The 22445-nt window shown below is 40.5% G+C and overlaps 1 protein-coding gene across 1 annotated transcript; it reads left to right on the top strand.

The window, feature by feature from the left end:
• The first annotated feature begins 3241 nt into the window (after positions 1-3241).
• LOC139417372 (receptor-type tyrosine-protein phosphatase epsilon-like) lies at positions 3242-21942 on the top strand. The gene is made up of 19 exons (XM_071166645.1): positions 3242-3313; positions 3497-3590; positions 4035-4099; positions 4732-4868; positions 5052-5142; positions 5645-5721; positions 5849-5885; positions 6060-6157; positions 6694-6813; positions 6951-7114; positions 7748-7883; positions 7976-8125; positions 8248-8341; positions 8568-8644; positions 8744-8878; positions 19353-19478; positions 19711-19862; positions 20935-21070; positions 21276-21942. Exons 1-19 carry the CDS (start codon positions 3247-3249, stop codon positions 21348-21350), a joined length of 2031 nt encoding a protein of 676 aa, XP_071022746.1. The 5' UTR covers positions 3242-3246; the 3' UTR covers positions 21351-21942.
• Positions 21943-22445: the final 503 nt, after the last annotated feature.

The following is a 22445-nucleotide window of genomic DNA, read 5'->3' as shown; positions in this document are numbered from 1 at the left end:
ACACTGCCTGGGGGGTGGTCTCTACTCATTTCGCTACGAGCAGGTTGCGGGAGGACCACAGTGCTTCCTTCAGACACGTGAGGGTGGGCCAGAGCTTGGTGAAGGCCCCATACAGCATGAGCTGGGACGTTAGGTCCTCCCCTGCTGGCAGACACGGGGAGATCAGGGGGCCTGCTTTCTTCCACAGCTCCCTGGCGGCTCTGCACTCCCAGAGCAAGTGCCTCACTGACTCCTCTTGGCCTCAGCCTGGTCGGGGGCACGCGGATATCCTCGCCATGCCCCTGGAGTGCATAACGGCCCTGACTGGGAGGATCTCGTGGGCGACCATATATACAGTGCCTTGCGAAAGTATTCGGCCCCCTTGAACTTTGCGACCTTTTGCCACATTTCAGGCTTCAAACATAAAGATATAAAACTGTATTTTTTTGTGAAGAATCAACAACAAGTGGGACACAATCATGAAGTGGAACGACATTTATTGCATATTTCAAACTTTTTTAACAAATCAAAAACTGAAAAATTGGGCGTGCAAAATTATTCAGCCCCTTTACTTTCAGTGCAGCAAACTCTCTCCAGAAGTTCAGTGAGGATCTCTGAATGATCCAATGTTGACCTAAATGACTAATGATGATAAATACAATCCACCTGTGTGTAATCAAGTCTCCGTATAAATGCACCTGCACTGTGATAGTCTCAGAGGTCCGTTAAAAGCGCAGAGAGCATCATGAAGAACAAGGAACACACCAGGCAGGTGTGTTCTTACTTGAAAGAGGAGTATCCCATAGTCAGATAGCATTAGCTATACATTATCGTTCAGTTTGGTCTCCTAAAAGAAGTTCTTGGTACAACATAGTACCAAACCATTACCTCATCCAATGGCATATATCAATTGTCAATTCTAGATACTCCCATCTCAAATACACCCCCTCCTGGACAAGATCATAAAAGACAGTGAGCCTCTTAGGCCAGAGGGGACATACAACCTCAGAGGGGACATGCAATGGTTACAGACACAATCCCATAAGAAGACAAGCCTCCATTATGTCCTCCTCCCCTTCTGATATTCTTCATAGCATCACATGGTTTAACAGATACATTGACATATGAAGACAATCCTGACCTCTCCCCTCTCTGGGCCCCAAGTGACTAAGCCCTAGCAGAGAAGGGATAACTGCAAACTGCCAACAGTATTATCCAAAATAAGACATCCTAATGACAAATATCTCACGTAAGCATTATTATGTAAATAAAACATCTGATTCTGATTCTGCTACCACAATTGCCAGAACAATCTGAGATCACCCAAAACAATGTGGGTCTTCCTGGCGTGGAATCACCCTTCTTGTTCATGGGCTCTAATGGACATGAAGGAAAAAGCTCTCAAATCTGAAAGCTCCTGTACAATACGTATCCAGTTGGAATGAAATGCATACTTTTAACTGCACATCTCTGCTTTAATTAATAATACAACATCAATTAAAAGGTTACAAGTCTTCTGTAGGGAAGGATACATTTGTATGAGCATGCTATTTTTCTCAGGCTCCGTCATGCTCACTTAGGTTTGCGTGTAAGAGTTGAGGTGAGACCGAGTTGGTCCTTTTTTGCATGCGCCTTTCATCCATTTTTCACATCCTGCGTCTTTCTTATAAATACCACTCATTTATTGAGTTACTTTATGATATTGAGTTTTGCAACTTTCCCCTTTTGTTTTTGATGCATTGTTGTAGATATATACATCTAATAATATTTAATGAATTACATTATGTATTAATAACATTACCTGCATGGAGAAATCCTTGTTTAGGTAAATGCATTTTTGATGTTGGTAATAACATATCATGCAATGCTTGAGAATTGCTACTGCAGCATGCTAAATACCATTGAGGCAGTCTCGTTGAGTTTGGGAGCTTTTATAATCAGCAATAATAATTACATTGTAGTTCTGGGTCCAACTCTTAACATACTTTTGATAGCACTGAGAAGGACTGCTGAGTTGAAGGATTTCAGGGCAGAATTCAATCAAACATGCACTCTGGCACACAAAGACTGCAGTGCAGGAAGGAAGCCTAAATGTGCCTAAACCGTGTGATATACAGTGTTAGGCTGTATAGGAATGGCAGAATCATTGATGCCTTCATGGTTAATGTTGTGTGTAGCCCAGTATGGTGGAATGCCAACACTGTGAGTGAATGTGTTTTTGCCCAGTGGAGTTCTGCAGGGAGCAGGTGTTGACACTGTCAGCTTGTTAACACTGGGGAGAGATTGGGCACCTTCAGCACAGAGTGGCACATATGCAGTACATGCCCCTTGGCTTTGAACATATGTGTGTGTGGGGGGGTGAGATTGAGAGAGACATATGTGTTTCCAAAAAGTAATGAATAAGGCCTTTCAGGATGATCCACTTCTAGTGAAGCTACTAGATTTGAAGTATGAATGATGATGTCTATGCCAAACAGCTTTTTCTAAGGCTAAGGAGACATGTAATATAAAGTGATGCTCTCAAGTCTGCGCATGGATAAAACACTGGGCAATAACTATTCTCGTATATAATACATTGCATTATTATATATATATTTGCCCAGGAGTGAGGGAATTATAGACAGACTGCCAGCAAGAAAAAGGCTACAGAGGTAGAAATGCATAGTTTGTGATAGAGATGCAATGCAGGTAATAGTGATGAAATAGATAATTGCTTCACGCTACATAGTGCTACTCAATGGGACCAGAAGTTTCCTCATTCCTCTTCCTTCAGATGGATCGTTCTGGAAAAATGATATTTTTCTCTGTTTTCCACTGTTTCTCACTCCCCCTATCCAAGCACTTCTCATTGCTATTTCTCTGTGTGTGAGACTGCAGTGTGAGATTCACATCCCTTGAGCTTGTTTAGCTCTTCTCCAGTCTGTCTAGGACTACAAGGGATCTGATTTCTGCCGTCTATGAGATAGTGCTTCCTGTTACCATGATATGTGTATTTTAGGGTTGTGAGATCTGAGGTGATGCACCATACTGCTAAGTGCATATGGACAGGACAGGACAATAAATGGATAGGATACAAGGAGTTACCCAATCATACGGTCAGAGGGCCTGACATCATCCCCTTATTTTCGCAGACAGCACTGTCATCACCAGGCCAGGATTTGCTTGTATCGTGGACGCCCTCTAGCGGAATTAATGAAGCATCACAGCTTCTGCATTTTCTTACAGTGTTATGTATTCACTCATGTTCTGTTGATCTCCACAGTCACAATGGTGTTGTTTCTGATTGCAACTACAATAACCTTGAATAACTCCTCTCAAGTGAACCAGACTTCAGGTAACTAACTCCCGCACGAATAGTGAATTAAACAGAACGATCAGCATTAATTAACTTGATCATAACTTTAAACAACTGGTAGACCAATAGCTCAATTATCTATTAAAATGGTTACATGTGAATATTGACAACACTTGTTGTATATGTAGTATACAAAATAATGTGTGTATCTTTGTTTCCCAGAAAACCCCACCTCCCAGGGTGCCCATGTCCTTCCCCTTACGCTGATCTCTCTTCTTCTCATCATCATCATTCTCCTGATTGTATACTTCCTAAGGTAACAAACAACACTGGATGGCTTCACCCCACCCCCACCGTACTTGCTCTTATCAGCCCAGCCTACCCCCACTCTCTGTGTGCGTGTTAGTGTGTGTGTGTGTGTGTGTGTGTGTGTGTGTGTGTGTGTGTGTGTGTGTGTGTGTGTGTGTGTGTGTGTGTGTGTGTGTGTGCTCCAACAGCTGCTCTACCAGTTAAATAGACAACAAATGGCTAGCTGGGTCATATCAGACCATGCTCTCACCCATTCCCTCACTCAGTATCCTCACCACTGAGAGAGGAGTTAACAATCTGCTTCTCATGAGAAAGAACAGCTTTCAGTTCAGATGGTGGGTTTCTATTTCTACTGACTTGTTGAGCTGAAATATTCTTTTTCTGGGGTTATGGTCAGATAACGTTTTTGTTTCGTTTCCTTTTTCTGTTCTCTCTCTCACCCTCTGGTTAGGTTTAGAAACCACAGGAAGGCTCTTATCTCTCAGAAGACTCCAAATGGCTTCTTGGAAGATCAAGGTATGTCTCGACTTCATTATGTTGCACATTGCCACGTACATCTTACGTATACAATATTGCATTTGAACCATTGAGTATGTGTTGTGGAATGTGATGCAAGTCTTAGGTTGTGTGTGTACAGTAGTCCTTTTTGAAATTCCATACGGATTGAATCTGTGCTCTAGATAAGTCATCACAATCCAAACAGAAAGTCAAGTCTATTCTGTAGAGATATCCTACTGTTGGCGTATGCTAGTATTGAGAGCTGTCAAGACATGAACCAGACAAGTCTAAATAATAATTCACAGTCTACATTGCCACAGTTGAAGCAAAATACCTTGTAATTAATGTAACTTTCACATGTAATGTACAATGTTGAGTAAGTGAAGTGTGAGTGAAGAATTGAAGGCCCAGACAGTTGTTGATATACATCTCTTGTATGAGGTCACCCTCCTTATGGTCACCTCGTAATGTTTTACATTTTAGTCATTTAGCAGATGCTCTTATACAGGGCGACTTGCAGTAGTCACCTGTGTGTAATGAGGTGATCTGGTTCTGTCTCTAAAAAGAGAGGCAGAACTTTATTTATTTCTATCATAATTCTTGAACTGAATGTAAAAACATTGACGTTCCAATGTTTTTGTTTCAAACAGGAGAGCAGACAGTGGTCCTCCTCCCACGATCCCCCTCTCCATCCAAGAGGTACTTCCCCATCCCCCTGGACTCGCTGGAGGACGAGTTCCGAATACGCTCGGCAGACGACTGCAAGCTTTTTAGAGAGGAGTTCAATGTGGGTTGCTTTTCAAACAACACATAGTGCTTACAGTAGTAATGCGATACCTTCATAGTGTGATACCTAATAATGTCAGGAGGAGTTCATACTTCTTTATGCTGTTACATATAATGCTGCATGTCTGAAGGCTTCATGACTGGCTTAGTTTGAACCCCTGTGTTTGTGTTTGTGTCTGTATAGTCACTGACCTGTGGTTACCACCATGGCTCCTTTGAGGAGGCTAGCAGGGAGATCAACAGGGACAAGAACAGATATCCAAACATCCTACCATGTGAGTGATGGAATTGTTATGGGAATATGTTTTGTAACCATTACACCCACTTAAAGGGCAATTGCGCTACTTTTCAACTTCCTATTCATTGTCTCAAAAACATACATGAACACGGCGCGTTTCTATGGTATTTCTGGTTTAAAAAGATGATAAGAAAGCTCCTAAAAAATGCTTGTCTGTGACATCACGTGGTAGGATTAAAAGTAAGAACAGGGATTTTTCAAAACCTGCAATGCATTTCTAGCCAGCGGGAGGGTATTTTCTTGCTGATGTCATAACTTCATACTTTTTTCTACAAAACTTCGAAATGTGCCATTTTCAAATATGTAGACACTGTTATTGTGCTAGAGATAATGAAAATCACGTTGAAAATTGTGGAATTGACCTTTAAGAGTAGCTTGAACTTTTTTGAGATAAAGCAGTTTGATAACATAATGAACATTTTAAATAGGCATACTTATTTTCCTAGTACAATTTTGTCTCTTTCTTACATTTTCAACAGATGACCATTCCAGAGTATTGTTAACGCAAATAGATGGGCATTCTTGTACGGACTACATAAATGCCTCATACATAGATGTGAGTTGTTGATATTTACTATGTATTTCGTTCTGTCCCATTACGGATAACTTAAATGCGTCCAGTATAACTTCCTTTCTCACTATGGTCTAATAAACTCAGCAAAACACATTTTATTTTTAACCAGGGTTATAAAGAGAAGAACAAATTAATTGCAGCTCAAGGTGAATATAACTTTGTACAACCATTTTGTGCAAAATACTGTACTACTAGAGGATTACGGAATGGAAATCAATTGTATGCTTACATAAAATACGTTTTTCTAGCACCATAGGCCTATTGTATAACTAGTATGTCCACTTAGATCTATGTAGTAAGTGTCACTCTCTTTTCCATAGGCCCAATGCACAACACAGTGGCTGACTTCTGGCGGATGATTTGGGAACAGAAGACTGCTACTATAGTGATGCTCACTAACCTGAAAGAGAGAAAAGAGGTGAGCTTCTCTTCTCTCACTTTGGCTGCTCCATTATCTGCTAATACAACCAGTAAAGAATCTTCAGATTTGCTCATGGGCTCTCATGTTAGATGTTCTTAAGGGGTCCTTTGCTAGGCTCTTTCTTGTCTTCTCACACCTCAAGGTCATGAGTATAATTGATTTGACCCTTTCCTAACTTTCCCAATCCATACAATGTGTCACCCCAAATGACTTGGCATCACATTTTATTGAACCTCAAGGGGCTGATCAATAAAGAACAAAACAGGGGGTTTAGCTCCACCAAACAGAGATGGGGGATCGATAACTAAATCATTGTTGATAAAGTTGTCCAAGGCTTGATTATAATTAGTCTGAGACTCTCATTAACAGTCTAGAAGATAAGAGTGATGAACTTATTGACTGACAGACAATCACCTATAAATAGAGTTTCTAGTCAGTAATATGAATTCCCATAAAAGTCTCTGCCATTCATATTGGTGAACTATAGTTTGTATTTTTTTGCTTTGCTGAATGTCAATTTTTCCTCTCTTCAGGACAAGTGTTACCAGTACTGGCCAGACCAGGGCTGTTGGATGTATGGGAGTGTGAGGGTGGCAGTGGAGGACTTTACTGTACTGGTGGACTACACCATCCGCAAGTTCTGTGTACAATATGTAAGTATCATTGTATGTGCCTACATGACAACCCTGCACAGGATCCCTCACTTTGAAATACACTATGTGAGAAACCCTGTGACATTTACAGTATATTTTTCTAAACAATTGATGTGTTTTCCTGTTGTTGTAAACAGCAGGGGAATGATGGCCCAAGGGCCCCCCGCTTAGTCACCCAGCTCCACTTCACCAGCTGGCCAGATTTTGGGGTGCCCTTCTCCCCTATCGGCATGCTCAAGTTCCTCAAGAAGGTGAAGACAGTCAACCCGTCCTATGCAGGACCCATCGTAGTGCACTGCAGGTACTGAACCAGGGGAGGAGACTAGGGATTCTAACTTGGAAATCTTGTCTACATGCTGTACTCAATGAAGGCTATAGTAGTTAATTTAGTTCCTTATGACATGTATAACTTAACACAATCATAGTGTCAAATTGACCTATCGCGGTGTCTAAAAAAGTATGCCAACCCGCTTCCCTTTATTTTGTTTTGGTATGGCTGGAATTTCAATGCACATGTCATGTAATATGAAACCACCATACCACTGAAGTCAGAGACGTGCAGGAACAACTGTTGAAACAGGTGTTGGTATTGGGGCTTTGCTTTCTGAATGGGCCTCATTGATTGGTCTCCAACACCCTAAGCTGGCATCCCTGACTGCTGTCTGTGTCACTGGTCCTTAAATCACTATGGATCTTGTTGGCTTGTAGACATGTAGCAATTTAGAATATTGCTGGTAGACGTAGCAATTTAGAATATCGCTTGTGGACATGTTTCAATGTAGCATTTTTATGCCATACCACAATCAACATTCCTGTGGAAAACTCAGCCACAGAAGTACAGTGCATTTGCTTTGAATTGAATGATCAAACTTTCCTCGGAGGTCTATGACAATGTAAGGGTCAGTCTTCTCTCCTGTCCGTTGTCTTTCCCTAGTGCTGGGGTAGGTAGGACTGGGACGTTCATCGTCATAGACGGCGTGATTGACATGATGCATGTAGAGAAGAGGCTGGATGTCTTTGGGTTTGTGACCAGAATACGGGAGCAGCGCTCTCAGCTCGTCCAGACCGATGTAAGTGTTCCCTGACAGTTCAATGTGTTAATGCAGCACAAACCAGCAAAGATGCCTCATTTACCCTATCTCTCTCTCTGTCTCCCGTTCAGATGCAGTACTCGTTCATCTACCACGCTCTGCTGGAGTATTATATGTATGGGGACACAGAGCTGGATGTGTCCTCTCTGGAAGGCCACCTGCAGAAACTCCACAACACCAGAACACCCCTTGACAAGCTGGGCCTAGAGGAAGAGTTCAGGGTAAGTCCCAGTCACACAATTTTCTCACCTTTTTTAAGTTGTCTCCCAGTTCTAGTCACATTTAAATGACGGAAGCCATCTCTCTCAAGTAGTCCTAATTTCACCCCATATCCTCTCCTCAGAAACTGACCAATGTACGCATAATGAAGGAGAACATGAGGACTGGAAACCTTCCTGCAAACATGAAGAAGAACCGTGTGCTTCAGATTATTCCATGTAAGGAATACTCTAACACTCTTACATTTTCAGTAATACGTCACAACCCTACCACCATCAAACACTTAGTGTTGTATCAAATATTATACATTTTAGACCAAGTTACCTCTCTGAAGTAGTTTTACTTTTGGAATGAATTTGCTGTAGTTAAATGACACAAATGACACAAGTAATTAAACTATTGTTGGAAATAAAGTAAGTTGTTAAGTTATTTGCTTGAACACAGATGACTTCAACCGGGTTATATTATCAATGAAAAGGGGCCAAGAGTTCACGGACTACATCAATGCATCATTTATTGATGTAAGTATTTACTGAGCACATTTTAACACCTAAGTCCTAACTTTCTCCAGAGCCCTTTATGTAAGTATATGATGCGCTAAACAGTATGTTATTTTCCAGGGATACAGACAGAAGGACTACTTCATCGCTACCCAGGGTCCCCAGTCTCACACGGTGGAGGATTTTTGGAGGATGGTGTGGGAGTACAGGTGTCACTCTATCGTCATGCTCACTGAACTCAAGGAGAGGGAACAGGTACAGATCCCACTGTGGCAAGAGTTAACTGCAACATAATCATTAAAAGCTGTGTTTTACTTTAGTAGCAGTCATCAAAATTGTTCATAGGTTGAAAATACAATTCTAATAAATGCAACAGTTGGACAATGGATGAAGATACTCCAAACTTTTGAATATTTTTAAATCCATCAGATATTGACAGAAATATAGCACATAAAACATTGTACTAGTACAGACAAATAATTAATTGAGTTCAGCTATTTTGAGGAATGTAAAAATACTTTTCTAATGCACTCATATGTCACCGACCACCTTGATTCGGTCTTACAGTGGTTCCTCCTTTAAAAGTTGCGTCATACCGCAGCACACCTTTGCCAGCTGCTGCAGCATTCTTTGGCACATTATTTAATTGCCAGCCATTTTTTTGGGAAAATGCAAGTTAGTGCTAGTTTGACCACTAGAGGGCATCTTTGAGGAGCATTTTATAGTCTTCCATATTGGCATTACCGGAGATTTTTAATCCTTTTTGTAATAACATAGTATATGGGATTGATTTTAAGAAATTTGTCTTAATTAATTTGATTAATATTATGGTGTTTCTTTCCGATAATTTTTTTTTCAAAGAAAATATGGCGCTGTACAACGTGACGGTCAGGAGTAAGCTACAGCATAAAAGGATTGAAGGATTCTAAATTGTTTGCCTTCATTAGACAACTTTGTTCCAATATTTCTGTAAATCAGTGATATTTATTCCCATAGTAATTCATTATGGATCCATAACTAAATCCACATCTGCATTTTGAAATAATATTTCTATCATTATTTATTATTTAACGAAAGCATAAAGATGCTGATGAAGAAATACAGTACTGTGCAGTATATGCTTTCACATTTGGATAATAAAGCATTTTGAAGATATAAGCCACCTGCATTTGTTTATTAGGCTACTGTGCAGTCTGACAAGTAACCGTTGCCTACAATACATACTGTAGTAAACATTGGAAAGTGCCTAATTCCTTAAATAAGGGAGAGCAGGCCATGTCTGTACTAGAGAATACGGGCACGCGGGAGACTGGGGTTCAATTCCCTGTCGGGGAGGAAGGACTAGGCTGACCTTGTAAATAATAATTTGTTCTTAACTGATTCCATATGTATTATTTCATAGTTGGAATGTCGTCACTATTATTCTACAATGTAGAAAATAGTAAAAATAAAGAAAAATAGTGGAATGAGTAGTGTCCAAACTTTTGACTGGTACTTGCTTAATTAATTTGATTATTATTATGGTGTTTATATTCCAAGATAAACAAAAAACTCTCTGGGTTTCTGTTAGGATGGAAAGGAAAATATGGGGCTGTACAACGTGACGATCGGCAGTACTGAGATATTTAGCTAAAGAATCCCTGTGTCGTGCTCCCCGACTGGGAGGAAGGAGTAGGCTGTCCTTGTAAATAAGAATTTGTTCTTATCTGACTTGCCTAGTTAAATAAAGGTTACACTAAGAGCATATCATTTCTGCACCCACATTTTCTAATTCTAGTCTAACCAATACCCAAACAGAGATTAAGTGAAAATTAAAATCTCATTGATTTATCAAGACCAGTCCCCATGCTTGTCTCAGAGCAGCGCGAAATGGTGCTAAAATAGTTGTAGGCTTTTGCTTCAAATCATACTGCTTCTAACTTCAATATGTTCTTTAAATAAAAAAGACCTACGCCACTTTTAACAGCACATTACTCAACACTAGTCAGACTCATTTCGCATATGATAGGCCTACAGTATATCTACAAAAATTTTTTTCAATGACGTGACTCTCCGCCAATAATTACATTTAGAGGATTGGAGGACTCTTAATTAATATCTAAGAGGCAAGGGAAGCTGAGGGTTGGGATGTGGAATTGGAGACATGGTGGTCAAAGATATAGAATGATGGTCAAAATAAAGTATAAAAAATAAAGTCAAAATAAAACATAATAAAAAGTAAGTTTGAATGACACTGAGGGGCAGTGTTTTTACAGCTAATGCCGGTTTGCCTGAGGCTGATGCTGTGCAGGTGTTTGTACACATGCATATACACTCTCATTCAAATACACACATACACGGACACACACATACAGTGCCTTGCGAAAGTATTCGGCCCCCTTGAACTTTGCGACCTTTTGCCACATTTCGGGCTTCAAACATAAAGATATAAAACTGTATTTTTTTGTGAATAATCAACAACAAGTGGGACACAATCATGAAGTGGAACGACATTTATTGGATATTTCAAACTTTTTTAACAAATCAAAAACTGCAAAATTGGGCGAGCAAAATTATTCAGCCCCCTTAAGTTAATACTTTGTAGCGCCACCTTTTGCTGCGATTACAGCTGTAAGTCGCTTGGGGTATGTCTCTATCAGTTTTGCACATCGAGAGACTGAAATTTTTTCCCATTCCTCCTTGCAAAACAGCTTGAGCTCAGTGAGGTTGGATGGAGAGCATTTGTGAACAGCAGTTTTCAGTTCTTTACACAGATTCTCGATTGGATTCAGGTCTGGACTTTGACTTGGCCATTCTAACACCTGGATATGTTTATTTTTGAACCATTCCATTGTAGATTTTGCTTTATGTTTTGGATCATTGTCTTGTTGGAAGACAAATCTCCGTCCCAGTCTCAGGTCTTTTGTAGACTCCATCAGGTTTTCTTCCAGAATGGTCCTGTATTTGGCTCCATCCATCTTCCCATCAATTTGAACCATCTTCCCTGTCCCTGCTGAAGACAAGCAGGCCCAAACCATGATGCTGCCACCACCATGTTTGACAGTGGGGATGGTGTGTTCAGCTGTGTTGCTTTTACGCCAAACATAACGTTTTGCATTGTTGCCAAAAAGTTCAATTTTGGTTTCATCTGACCAGAGCACCTTCTTCCACATGTTTGGTGTGTCTCCCAGGTGGCTTGTGGCAAACTTTAAACAACACTTTTTATGGATATCTTTAAGAAATGGCTTTCTTCTTGCCACTCTTCCATAAAGGCCAGATTTGTGCAATATACGACTGATTGTTGTCCTATGGACAGAGTCTCCCACCTCAGCTGTAGATCTCTGCAGTTCATCCAGAGTGATCATGGGCCTCTTGGCTGCATCTCTGATCAGTCTTCTCCTTGTATGAGCTGAAAGTTTAGCGGGACGGCCAGGTCTTGGTAGATTTGCAGTGGTCTGATACTCCTTCCATTTTAATATTATCGCTTGCACAGTGCTCCTTGGGATGTTTAAAGCTTGGGAAATCTTTTGGTATCCAAATCCGGCTTTAAACTTCTTCACAACAGTATCTCGGACCTGCCTGGTGTGTTCCTTGTTCTTCATGATGCTCTCTGCGCTTTTAACGGACCTCTGAGACTATCACAGTGCAGGTGCATTTATACGGAGACTTGATTACACACAGGTGGATTGTATTTATCATCATTAGACATTTAGGTCAACATTGGATCATTCAGAGATTCTCACTGAACTTCTGGAGAGAGTTTGCTGCACTGAAAGTAAAGGGGCTGAATAATTTTGCACGCCCAATTTTTCAGTTTTAGATTTGTTAAAAAAGTTTGAAATATCCAATAAATGTCGTTCCACTTCATGATTGTGTCCCACTTGTTGTTGATTCTTCACAAAAAAATACAGTTTTATATCTTTATGTTTGAAGCCTGAAATGTGGCAAAAGGTCGCAAAGTTCAAGGGGGCCGAATACTTTCGCAAGGCACTGTATGTAAATAGTGCCAGACATGCACTCAAACATATACAGTTGGCCTTGCTGTTATGATTTTAGTTGTCCTTGATGTCCTTTTTTTTGCATTGTTGTTTTCTGTTTTTACTGTAGTCTTTTTATTTTTTCTCATGAGTTCATTTTCTTGCTTGTTGGTGCATTGGGGGGGTTCTTGGGGGTGGGGAATGGAATTAACTAACGTTTTCATTATTCTTTTTTATTATATTAATAATTTTTTTTAATTTATTGGGGGTGACTGTGGGAGGCTTCTCGGGTGGTTGAGGGACAGCTATGGGTGACTGTGGGGGGGGGGGTGACTGTGGGAGGCTTCTTGGGTGGTTGAGGGACAGCTATGGGTGACTGTGTGGGGGGGGGGGGGGGGGGGGAGGCTTGGAGGGCTCGCGTCCCTGTTTTTTTTGGCCTTGTGGGAGATCTGTCGAAGTGCCCTTGAGCAGGGCGTTGACCCTGGAGGCTTCTGTGTGTCGCTCTGAATGGGAGTCTGTTGGATGACTGGTGTGGTGTAGTTGTTGTGCAGCTTCACTGCAAGTATATTGCATGTTTTGAATATTCAATAAAAACTTTTTTTTAAATAACAAGAAAAATATATATATAAAAAATATCAAAGGGGCATTATCCGTTAGATATTCTCAGATATTTATAAAGGCCAAAATATAGCCCTGCAAATATCCATAATGGCACTGTACAACGTGACTGTGTTTGAAAGACTATTTTCCAGTAGGCAAACCATTTGTTTACCTTTATTAGACAACATTGTTCCAATATTTCTGTAATTCAGGGATATTTATTCCCATAGTAATTCGTTATGGATCCATAACTAAATAAACATCAGCGTTTTGAAAGAGTATTTTATCATTATTTTATTAACGAAAGCATAAAGATTCTGATGAAGAAATACTGTACTGTACAGTATAGGCTTTTACATTTGTCGATACAACAATGCAACAAATACATTGACCATCTCAGCAAGGTTTTACCTGTGGTCGTGGAGCTGGGTGGAATGTAGTTTAAATAAACATCCACATTTGAATGTCTTTTTTCTCGTTATTTTATTAACTAAAGCATAAAGATGTTGATGAATAAATACTGTACTGCTGTTTTGAGTTAGAAATGTAACACTTTGGAGTACTTGAGGGATTTTCACTACAGTAGACGGGCTAAAAAAAGTATGTTGTCTTGCTAATAGGAAACATTTGCATGATGGGCTACACCTGCTACAGTACTACAAGTGTTTGAAAACCTGTTTTCAAAATGCCTCCAGTTGTCCATCACTACTGTAATTAGTGTTTATATCTTGTTTTCATTCTTTATTGTAACCACAATGTCACAAATCATTTGTATCTACCTTTCCAATTACTTTTAGAGTTTGGGATTTACAAATGCGCTCTTTTCATTATTAGTTATTACTTTTTTTCTTTAAATTATTGTTTTATGTAGAATGCTACATTTTGGATCAGTTGCAATTGTAAGTAGGCATAATAAAACAATCCTACTTCTATTAGACTGGTAAGCCTCATAGCCTACCTCAGCCAGTTGTTATATTATATAGGTCTAGGCTCCAAAGAAATAGACTCCAATTAAACCCTCTTGTTATTTGTAAAGTCAAATTAAAATGAAGATAATTGTTGAAATGAATTGCTCAACTGGTGTAGGTTTTCTCCGTCTGTTGGTGTGCAACACTTGCGTAACAAGTTAGCTATATTTTCAGCACCAGCCACTGTTCACCTCCTATTGATTGTGCTGCGGTTGTCGCTAGTTGTTTTTAAAATGTAACCTTTAACTAGGCAAGTCAGGTAAGAACAAATTCTTATTTACAATCCCAGCCTACCCCGGCCAAACCCGGATGACGCTGGGCCAATTGTGCACTGCGTTATGGCACCCCCAATCACAGTCGGATGTGATACAGCCTGTATTCGAACCAGGGACTGTAGTAATGCCTCTTGCACTGAGATGCAGTGCCTTAGACCGCTGCACTATATGGGTGCCATGACCAATATAAACTCAGCAAAAAAAGAAGTCAATTTTTCAGTACCCTGTCTTTCAAAGATAATTTGTAAAAATACAAATAACTTCACAGATCTTCATTGTAAAGGGTTTAAACACTATTTCCCATGCTTGTTCAATGAACCAAAAAACAATTAATGAACATGCACCTGTGGAACAATCGTTAAGACACTAACAGCTTACAGACGGTAGGCAATTAAGGTCACAGTTATGAAAACTTAGGACACTAAAGAGGCCTTTCTACTGACTCTGAAAAACACAAAAAGAAAGATGCCCAGGGTCCCTGCTCATCTGCGTGAACGTGCCATAGACATGCTGCAAGGAGGCATGAGGACTGCAGATGTGACCAGGGAAAAATTGCAATATCCGTACTGTGACATGCCTAAGACAGCCCTACAGGGAGACAGGATGGACAGTTGATTGTCCTCACGGTGGCAGACCACGTGTAACAACACCTGCACAGGATCGGTACATCCGAACATCACACCTGCGGGACAGGTACAGGATGGCAACAACAACGGCCAACACCAGGAATGCACAATCCCTCCATCTGTGCTCAGACTGTCCACAATAGGGTGAGAGAGGCTGAACTGAGGGCTTGTAGGATAGTTGTAAGGCATCACCGGCAACAATGTCGCCTATGGGCACAAACCCACCGTCGCTGGACCAGACAGGACTGGCAAAAAGTGCTCTTCACTGACGGGTCATGGTTTTGTCTCACCAGGGGTGATGGTCGGGTTCGCGTTTATCGTTGAAGGAATGAGCGTTACACCAAGGCCTGTACTCTGGAGCGGGATCGATTTGGAGGTGGAGGGTCCCTCATGGTCTGGGGCAGTGTGTCACAGCATCATCGGACTGAGCTTGTTGTCATTGCAGGCCATCTCAACGCTGTGCGTTACAGGTACCCTTCCTGCAGGCTCATCCTGACCTGACCCTCCAGCATGACAATGCCACCAGCCATACTGCCCTTCTGTGCGTGATTTCCTGCAAGACAGGAATGTCAGTGTTCTGCCATGGCCAGTGAAGAGCCAGGATCTCAATCCCATTGAGCATGTCTGGGACCTGTTGGATCGGAGGGTGAGGGCTAGGGCCATTCCCCTCAGAAGTGTCCAGGAACTTGCAGGTGCCTTGGTGGAAGAGTGGGGTAACATCTCACAGCAAGAACTGGCAAATCTGGTGCAGTCCGTGAGGAGGAGATGCACTGCAGTACTTAATGCAGCTGGTGGCCACACCAGATACTGACTGTTACTTTTGATTTTGACCCCCCCCCCCCCCTTTGTTCAGGGACACATTCTCCATCTCCTTAGCTATCATACTCGAATTATACTGATTTCAAAACTCAGTCTTCCAGAAAGTGGAGAGGAACACTTATGCAGTTTTATTACGCAATACATATTTTTAAAGACCGCGATATACAGGGTTACCTAGACATACTGACCAGCTCAAATAGACAGAAGCATGCTATATGGCAGACCAATCCAAACTCATCTCTCGGCATGTCCAGCCCACTTATTATCTCAGCCAATCATGGCTAGCGGGAAGGTTGCTGACTTTTTTTGTGTCTAAACCAACAAGGCTCTTCATTTAACTATTTTATTTGTATTTACAAGTTTGTTGTTAAGACACATTAAAGTTAATGTGTTCGAGAAGGCATTTCAGACAAAAAACATATTTGGATCACATACAGTGCCTTGCGAAAGTATTCGGCCCCCTTGAACTTTGCGACCTTTTGCCACATTTCAGGCTTCAAACATAAAACTGTATTTTTTTGTGAAGAATCAACAACAAGTGGGACACAATCATGAAGTGGAACGACATTTATTGGATATTTCAAACTTTTTTAACAAATCAAAAACTGAAAAATTGGGCGTGCAAAATTATTCAGCCTCCTTAAGTTAATACTTTGTAGCGCCACCTTTTGCTGCGATTACAGCTGTAAGTCGCTTGGGGTATGTCTCTATCAGTTTTGCACATCGAGAGACTGACATTTTTTCCCATTCCTCCTTGCAAAACAGCTCGAGCTCAGTGAGGTTGGATGGAGAGCATTTGTGAACAGCAGTTTTCAGTTCTTTCCACAGATTCTCGATTGGATTCAGGTCTGGACTTTGACTTGGCCATTCTAACACCTGGATATGTTTATTTTTGAACCATTCCATTGTAGATTTTGCTTTATGTTTTGGATCATTGTCTTGTTGGAAGACAAATCTCCGTCCCAGTCTCAGGTCTTTTGCAGACTCCATCAGGTTTTCTTCCAGAATGGTCCTGTATTTGGCTCCATCCATCTTCCCATCAATTTTAACCATCTTCCCTGTCCCTGCTGAAGAAAAGCAGGCCCAAACCATGATGCTGCCACCACCATGTTTGACAGTGGGGATGGTGTGTTCAGGGTGATGAGCTGTGTTGCTTTTACGCCAAACATAACGTTTTGCATTGTTGCCAAAAAGTTCAATTTTGGTTTCATCTGACCAGAGCACCTTCTTCCACATGTTTGGTGTGTCTCCCAGGTGGCTTGTGGCAAACTTTAAACAACACTTTTTATGGATATCTTTAAGAAATGGCTTTCTTCTTGCCACTCTTCCATAAAGGCCAGATTTGTGCAATTTACGACTGATAGTTGTCCTATGGACAGAGTCTCCCACCTCAGCTGTAGATCTCTGCAGTTCATCCAGAGTGATCATGGGCCTCTTGGCTGCATCTCTGATCAGTCTTCTCCTTGTATGAGCTGAAAGTTTAGAGGGACGGCCAGGTCTTGGTAGATTTGCAGTGGTCTGATACTCCTTCCATTTCAATATTATCGCTTGCACAGTGCTCCTTGGGATGTTTAAAGCTTGGGAAATCTTTTTGTATCCAAATCCGGCTTTAAACTTCTTCACAACAGTATCTCGGACCTGCCTGGTGTGTTCCTTGTTCTTCATGATGCTCTCTGCGCTTTTAACGGACCTCTGAGACTATCACAGTGCAGGTGCATTTATACGGAGACTTGATTACACACAGGTGGATTGTATTTATCATCATTAGTCATTTAGGTCAACATTGGATCATTCAGAGATCTTCACTGAACTTCTGGAGAGAGTTTGCTGCACTGAAAGTAAAGGGGCTGAATAATTTTGCACGCCCAATTTTTCAGTTTTTGATTTGTTAAAAAAGTTTGAAATATCCAATAAATGTCGTTCCACTTCATGATTGTGTCCCACTTGTTGTTGATTCTTCACAAAAAAATACAGTTTTATATCTTTATGTTTGAAGCCTGAAATGTGGCAAAAGGTCGCAAAGTTCAAGGGGCCGAATACTTTCGCAAGGCACTGTATATACATTTTCTTAGTATATCAGGTATTATGTTTTGTACTTTGTGATAAAATAAAGAATTAAATGTGCCTCATTTGCATATAGACTGAGTATACCAAACATTAGGAACACATTCCTAATATAGAGTTGCACCACCCCTTTTGCCCTCAGAACAGCTTCAATTCTTTAGGGCATGAACTCTACAAGGTGTCGAAAGCCCGTGTTGACTGCAATACTTCCCACAGTTGTGCCAAGTTGGCCGGATGTCCTTTGGTGGTGAACCATTCTTGATACACATGGGAAACTGTTGAGTGCGAAAAACCCAGCAGTTTTGCAGTTCTTGACACACTTCTTGGCTCCCGAGTGGCGCAGAGGTCTAAGGCACTGTATCTATATCTATGCAAGAGGCGTCACTACAGACCCTGGTTTAAATAAAGTTTTTTTTTAACTACACTGATTGAAGTGTATTTAACAAGTGACAACAACAAGTGATAATAGCATTATACCGGCAGTAGAGTTGCCACCAAATTACTGTGACATCAATAAGGGATTATAGCTTTCATTTGGATTAATCTATTCAGTCTATGTCATGGAAAGAGCAGGTATTCTTAATGTTTTGCACACTCAATGCATATTTCCACACTGAGGTTGGAATAATACTTTGAAATTATGAACATGATGATACTACCCTTTTAGTGTAAGAGCTGTTTGAAAAGACCACCTGAAATGTCTGTCTGTTTTGGTGAGATGGAGTTTTGGCCTTCCTGGTGACATCACCAGGCGGTAAATTAGTTAATAGACCAATAAGAAAGAGAGTTCCAAACCTCTCTGCCAATAACAGTTGTGGGACTATAGCAATATTTTTTAGATTGAGTATTTATTGGGTCATTATGTTAGTATATTATGTATGTTTGTAATAGTGTGTTATATGTGAAAATGTGTTTGTATTATAAATTGTATTTTAATGTTTAAGGACTCTTGGAAGATTAGTCCAAATGGGGACTAAAATAGATCCAAATCAAAATCAAATCAAAAAACAGCTAGTTTCCAGTTTTCCCCTCCCTACCCAGACCACTCCCAGACAGTCCCAACAAAATTCTTGCTTGAGAAATTTCTCTTTGTTAAGATGCTATTTTTGGTTCTTTTGACCATTTTAATTGAAAACAATCACACTAAGGCACTTAATTCTTAACCAGAAATGATTTGATATTGGGATAAAAAAAATGGCTGTGTTGCCTTCAGTTCAAATTAACACCAGCCCTGGTATAGAGGAACGGAGAGACTGTATAAATGTAGGTCCATTATCATTACCTTTTCTTTTAAACCATTATCATTTCTACACAGTTTTGATGTGTTATTTGTCATTTAAATGTAGATTGAAGTCGTTTTTCCCACCCGTGGGCCATATGTTTGACACACCTGCCTTTCATCAATCTGTCACTTTCCCCAGGACAAGTGTTTCCAGTACTGGCCAGCAGAGGACACTGTGACATTTGGAGACTACACTTTGGAGCTGAAGGGGGATGCACTATGTGACACTTTCACTCTGAAGGACATGGTGCTCACATATGGACCAGTGAGTTTCTTTCACATAAACAAGCTACCTGATGTGCATTTTAAATATATTATTTGTGATGTAAGTCATTTTTGTCCTTGTGGGTGACTGGGTTTGGTCCTCTAATCAATGGCTTTCTGCTATCTCAATTTGTGTCTTATCTTGAGCATGTCAAGTTCATGTTATGTTTATTTTTTTTATTATCAGGTATACTAATGTATGTAATGATGAAACACATGTTTCCAATCACCAGGAAAAGCAGTCACGGCACGTCAGGCACTTTCATTTCCACGGCTGGCCTGAGATCGGAATACCGGCAGAGGGAAAGGGAATGATCGACATCATTGCTTCAGTGCAGAGACAGCAACAACAGTCTGGAAACCACCCTATTATAGTACACTGCAGGTAAGGAACGGGTACTGTTAACACAAACCAAATCTGGGAGCCGCAATACACTCCCATTACTCTTTCAACTGACCTTTTTTTCTGACATAAAATATTAGGATCATACCAAACACAAAATTATGTTTCAAAGAATATAGATTACTTTTTACATTTTTGGCACTCTGTAGTATCGGTTTCAATACATTATACAGTACATTTAGCCTTTGTAGACTCCTTTGTTTTATAGCCCAACTCTTTATAAAGACTTTGCTGTGAAAGCTATGATCAGAACGTACATAGCTCCAGGTGAAGTACTTCTAATGCAGCACGGCCCACTGGGATTGATCCAATCCACTGATTCACAGTCAATTAAAACCTCTCAAAGTGAAATCTCCTACGACTCCTGCTTTGATTAATCTGATAGAATGAGCTAACGACAGGAAATGGTGTCTTCACTCTCTCTCATATTCATTCATCAGGGCCTGTCTAAAGAGGGGCTTTTTAAAGCTTTTTCTCCTCCGCTGGGAATGGGGGGCTTGCCCATTACAACCCCCCTCTCTCCTCTACCTCTCTCGCCGGCATTGTAAGAACTGACTCAATCCAAAGAGGCCGAGAGAGCTACCAGACACGTTAGTGTTAGTGTTATTAGTACTATTAGTCAAAGGTCACCTTTTCTCCAGCAAATTCTTTTCAATATAAATGGGAAAGACTGGGGTAAGCTGTAGGGTTCACAGTATAACCCTATGACTAGGGGAATGGGAGACTAGGAATCTATAGATCCATCAACTCTACTGTTAGAGATCTCTCCTATCAACCACCAACTAGACAACTTACCTGTGTTGTTAAGCACTAAGGTAATCCAGCACTGTAAAGACATATGTTGTAAAATCGGTGCATTTCTTTGGCGCTCAATGAAGAGCAATCGGCCTGATGGCGAGCTGGTAGACCCCTGACAGTGTACTGAATGTAGTATACTCCCTTGACTCACGTTCAGTTCTAAGCACATATTAAAGGTCCTCTAATGGTAGTTACTGGGTTTTAGAGCAAGCGTAGCTGTAGATGCTGATGGTTCTGTCCTGGGTTTATTTCTCAGTGCTGGTGCGGGTCGGACCGGTACATTCATCGCCCTGAGTAACATTCTGGAGCGGGTGAAAGCAGAGGGCCTACTGGACGTGTTTCAGACTGTCAAGAGCTTACGCATGAAGAGACCACACATGGTTCAGACTGTGGTAGGTATTATATATTGTAGTATAAACGCATTGTTTTTCATGGTAGGATACCATTTAGTCATAGAGATTCAATGCATGAGAGAGAGGTGAAATACATAAAAATTATCTTCAAAAGATTGACAATGATGCTTTATTCAAATATTGGTTTTCCAACTGTAATGTAAGTGATTTATGGTCATGTTGTTCGTTATTTTTGTCGTTTCAGGAACAATATGACTTCTGCTACAGAGTGGTTCAAGATTTTGTTGACATTTTCTCAGACTATGCCAATTTTAAATGACAATATCTGCTATATACCCATGTGTATTTCCACGTAACATATGCAATTTTGTCAGAACCTTCTTTTCTAAGCTCTTTCAAGCTCTTTTTACACTTTGCACTTACCCACAATACTTAAACATATTGTACCATATTTTATTATACAGGTAACTGCCAAAATAAGGAAATGAGGGATACAAAGTATATTGAAAGCAGGTGCATCCACACAGGTGTGGTTACTGAGTTAATTAAGCAATTCACATCCCATCATGTTTAGGGTCATGTATATTCATCCATTATTTTGGCTACCATGGCTATGCCCACGATAGGATGACAATGCCCCCATCCACAGGGCATGAGTGGTCACTGAATGGTTTGATGAGCATAAAAACAATGTACGCCATATGCTATGGCCATCTCAGTCACCAGATCTCAACCCAATTGAACTTATGTGAGATTCTAGAGCGGCACCTGAGACAGCGTTTTTCCACCACCATCAACAAAACACCAAATTATGGAATATCTTGTGGAAGAATGGTGTCGTTCCAGACACTTGTAGAATCTATGCCAAGGTGCATTGAAGCTGTTCTGGCTCGTGGTGCCCCAACACCCTATTAAGACACTTTATGTTGGTGCTTCCTTTATTTTGGCAGTTACCTGTATATGTTTGCTTATCTGTCTGTTTGTTAAAAAGAGCCCAAATGAAAATGGATTATTATCTCTATTTAGTCACGGACGTTTCAACTAGCTTTGTCTCCTCAGCATTTGTATGTCAATTGTTTTGAATTGAAAACGTAAGACCAAAACCGGTGTGAAGGGTTTAATTGAATAGGTTCTCGGACTCAAGACAATACTGAAAAGTATGTTATTATGTACATACTGTGTGTATTAATTAAGTTATGCATATAATCTTTTTCTATTTATATAATGTAGAATTTTATGTACATTTTGAGTTTTACTGATAGTCTATGTTGAAAAAATGACCATGAGATTGCCTTTCGTTGCCTGTGGTCTGTACTGTAGACATGGCACATACTGTAGAACTCCTGCCGTTGTAAAAATACACAACCTGTCATGAGAGTTTGTGACAAGTGACTTAACAAAATCACATTCAGTT

Source organism: Oncorhynchus clarkii, chromosome 1 (genome assembly GCF_045791955.1).
Source record: "Oncorhynchus clarkii lewisi isolate Uvic-CL-2024 chromosome 1, UVic_Ocla_1.0, whole genome shotgun sequence".
NCBI lineage: Eukaryota > Metazoa > Chordata > Actinopteri > Salmoniformes > Salmonidae > Oncorhynchus > Oncorhynchus clarkii.
The sequence above is the reverse complement of the archived record's forward strand: the minus strand, read 5'-3'. Positions and strand labels throughout refer to the sequence as shown.

Excerpts from the sequence above, each read along its gene's own strand:
- LOC139417372 (XM_071166645.1), top strand. The coding sequence starts at position 3,247 with ATGGTGTTGTTTCTGATTGCAACTACAATAACCTTGAATAACTCCTCT. Across the intron at positions 3,314-3,496 it reads TCAAGTGAACCAGACTTCAG|AAAACCCCACCTCCCAGGGT; the intron begins GTAACTAACTCC and ends TTTGTTTCCCAG. Across the intron at positions 5,722-5,848 it reads TAAATGCCTCATACATAGAT|GGTTATAAAGAGAAGAACAA; the intron begins GTGAGTTGTTGA and ends ATTTTTAACCAG.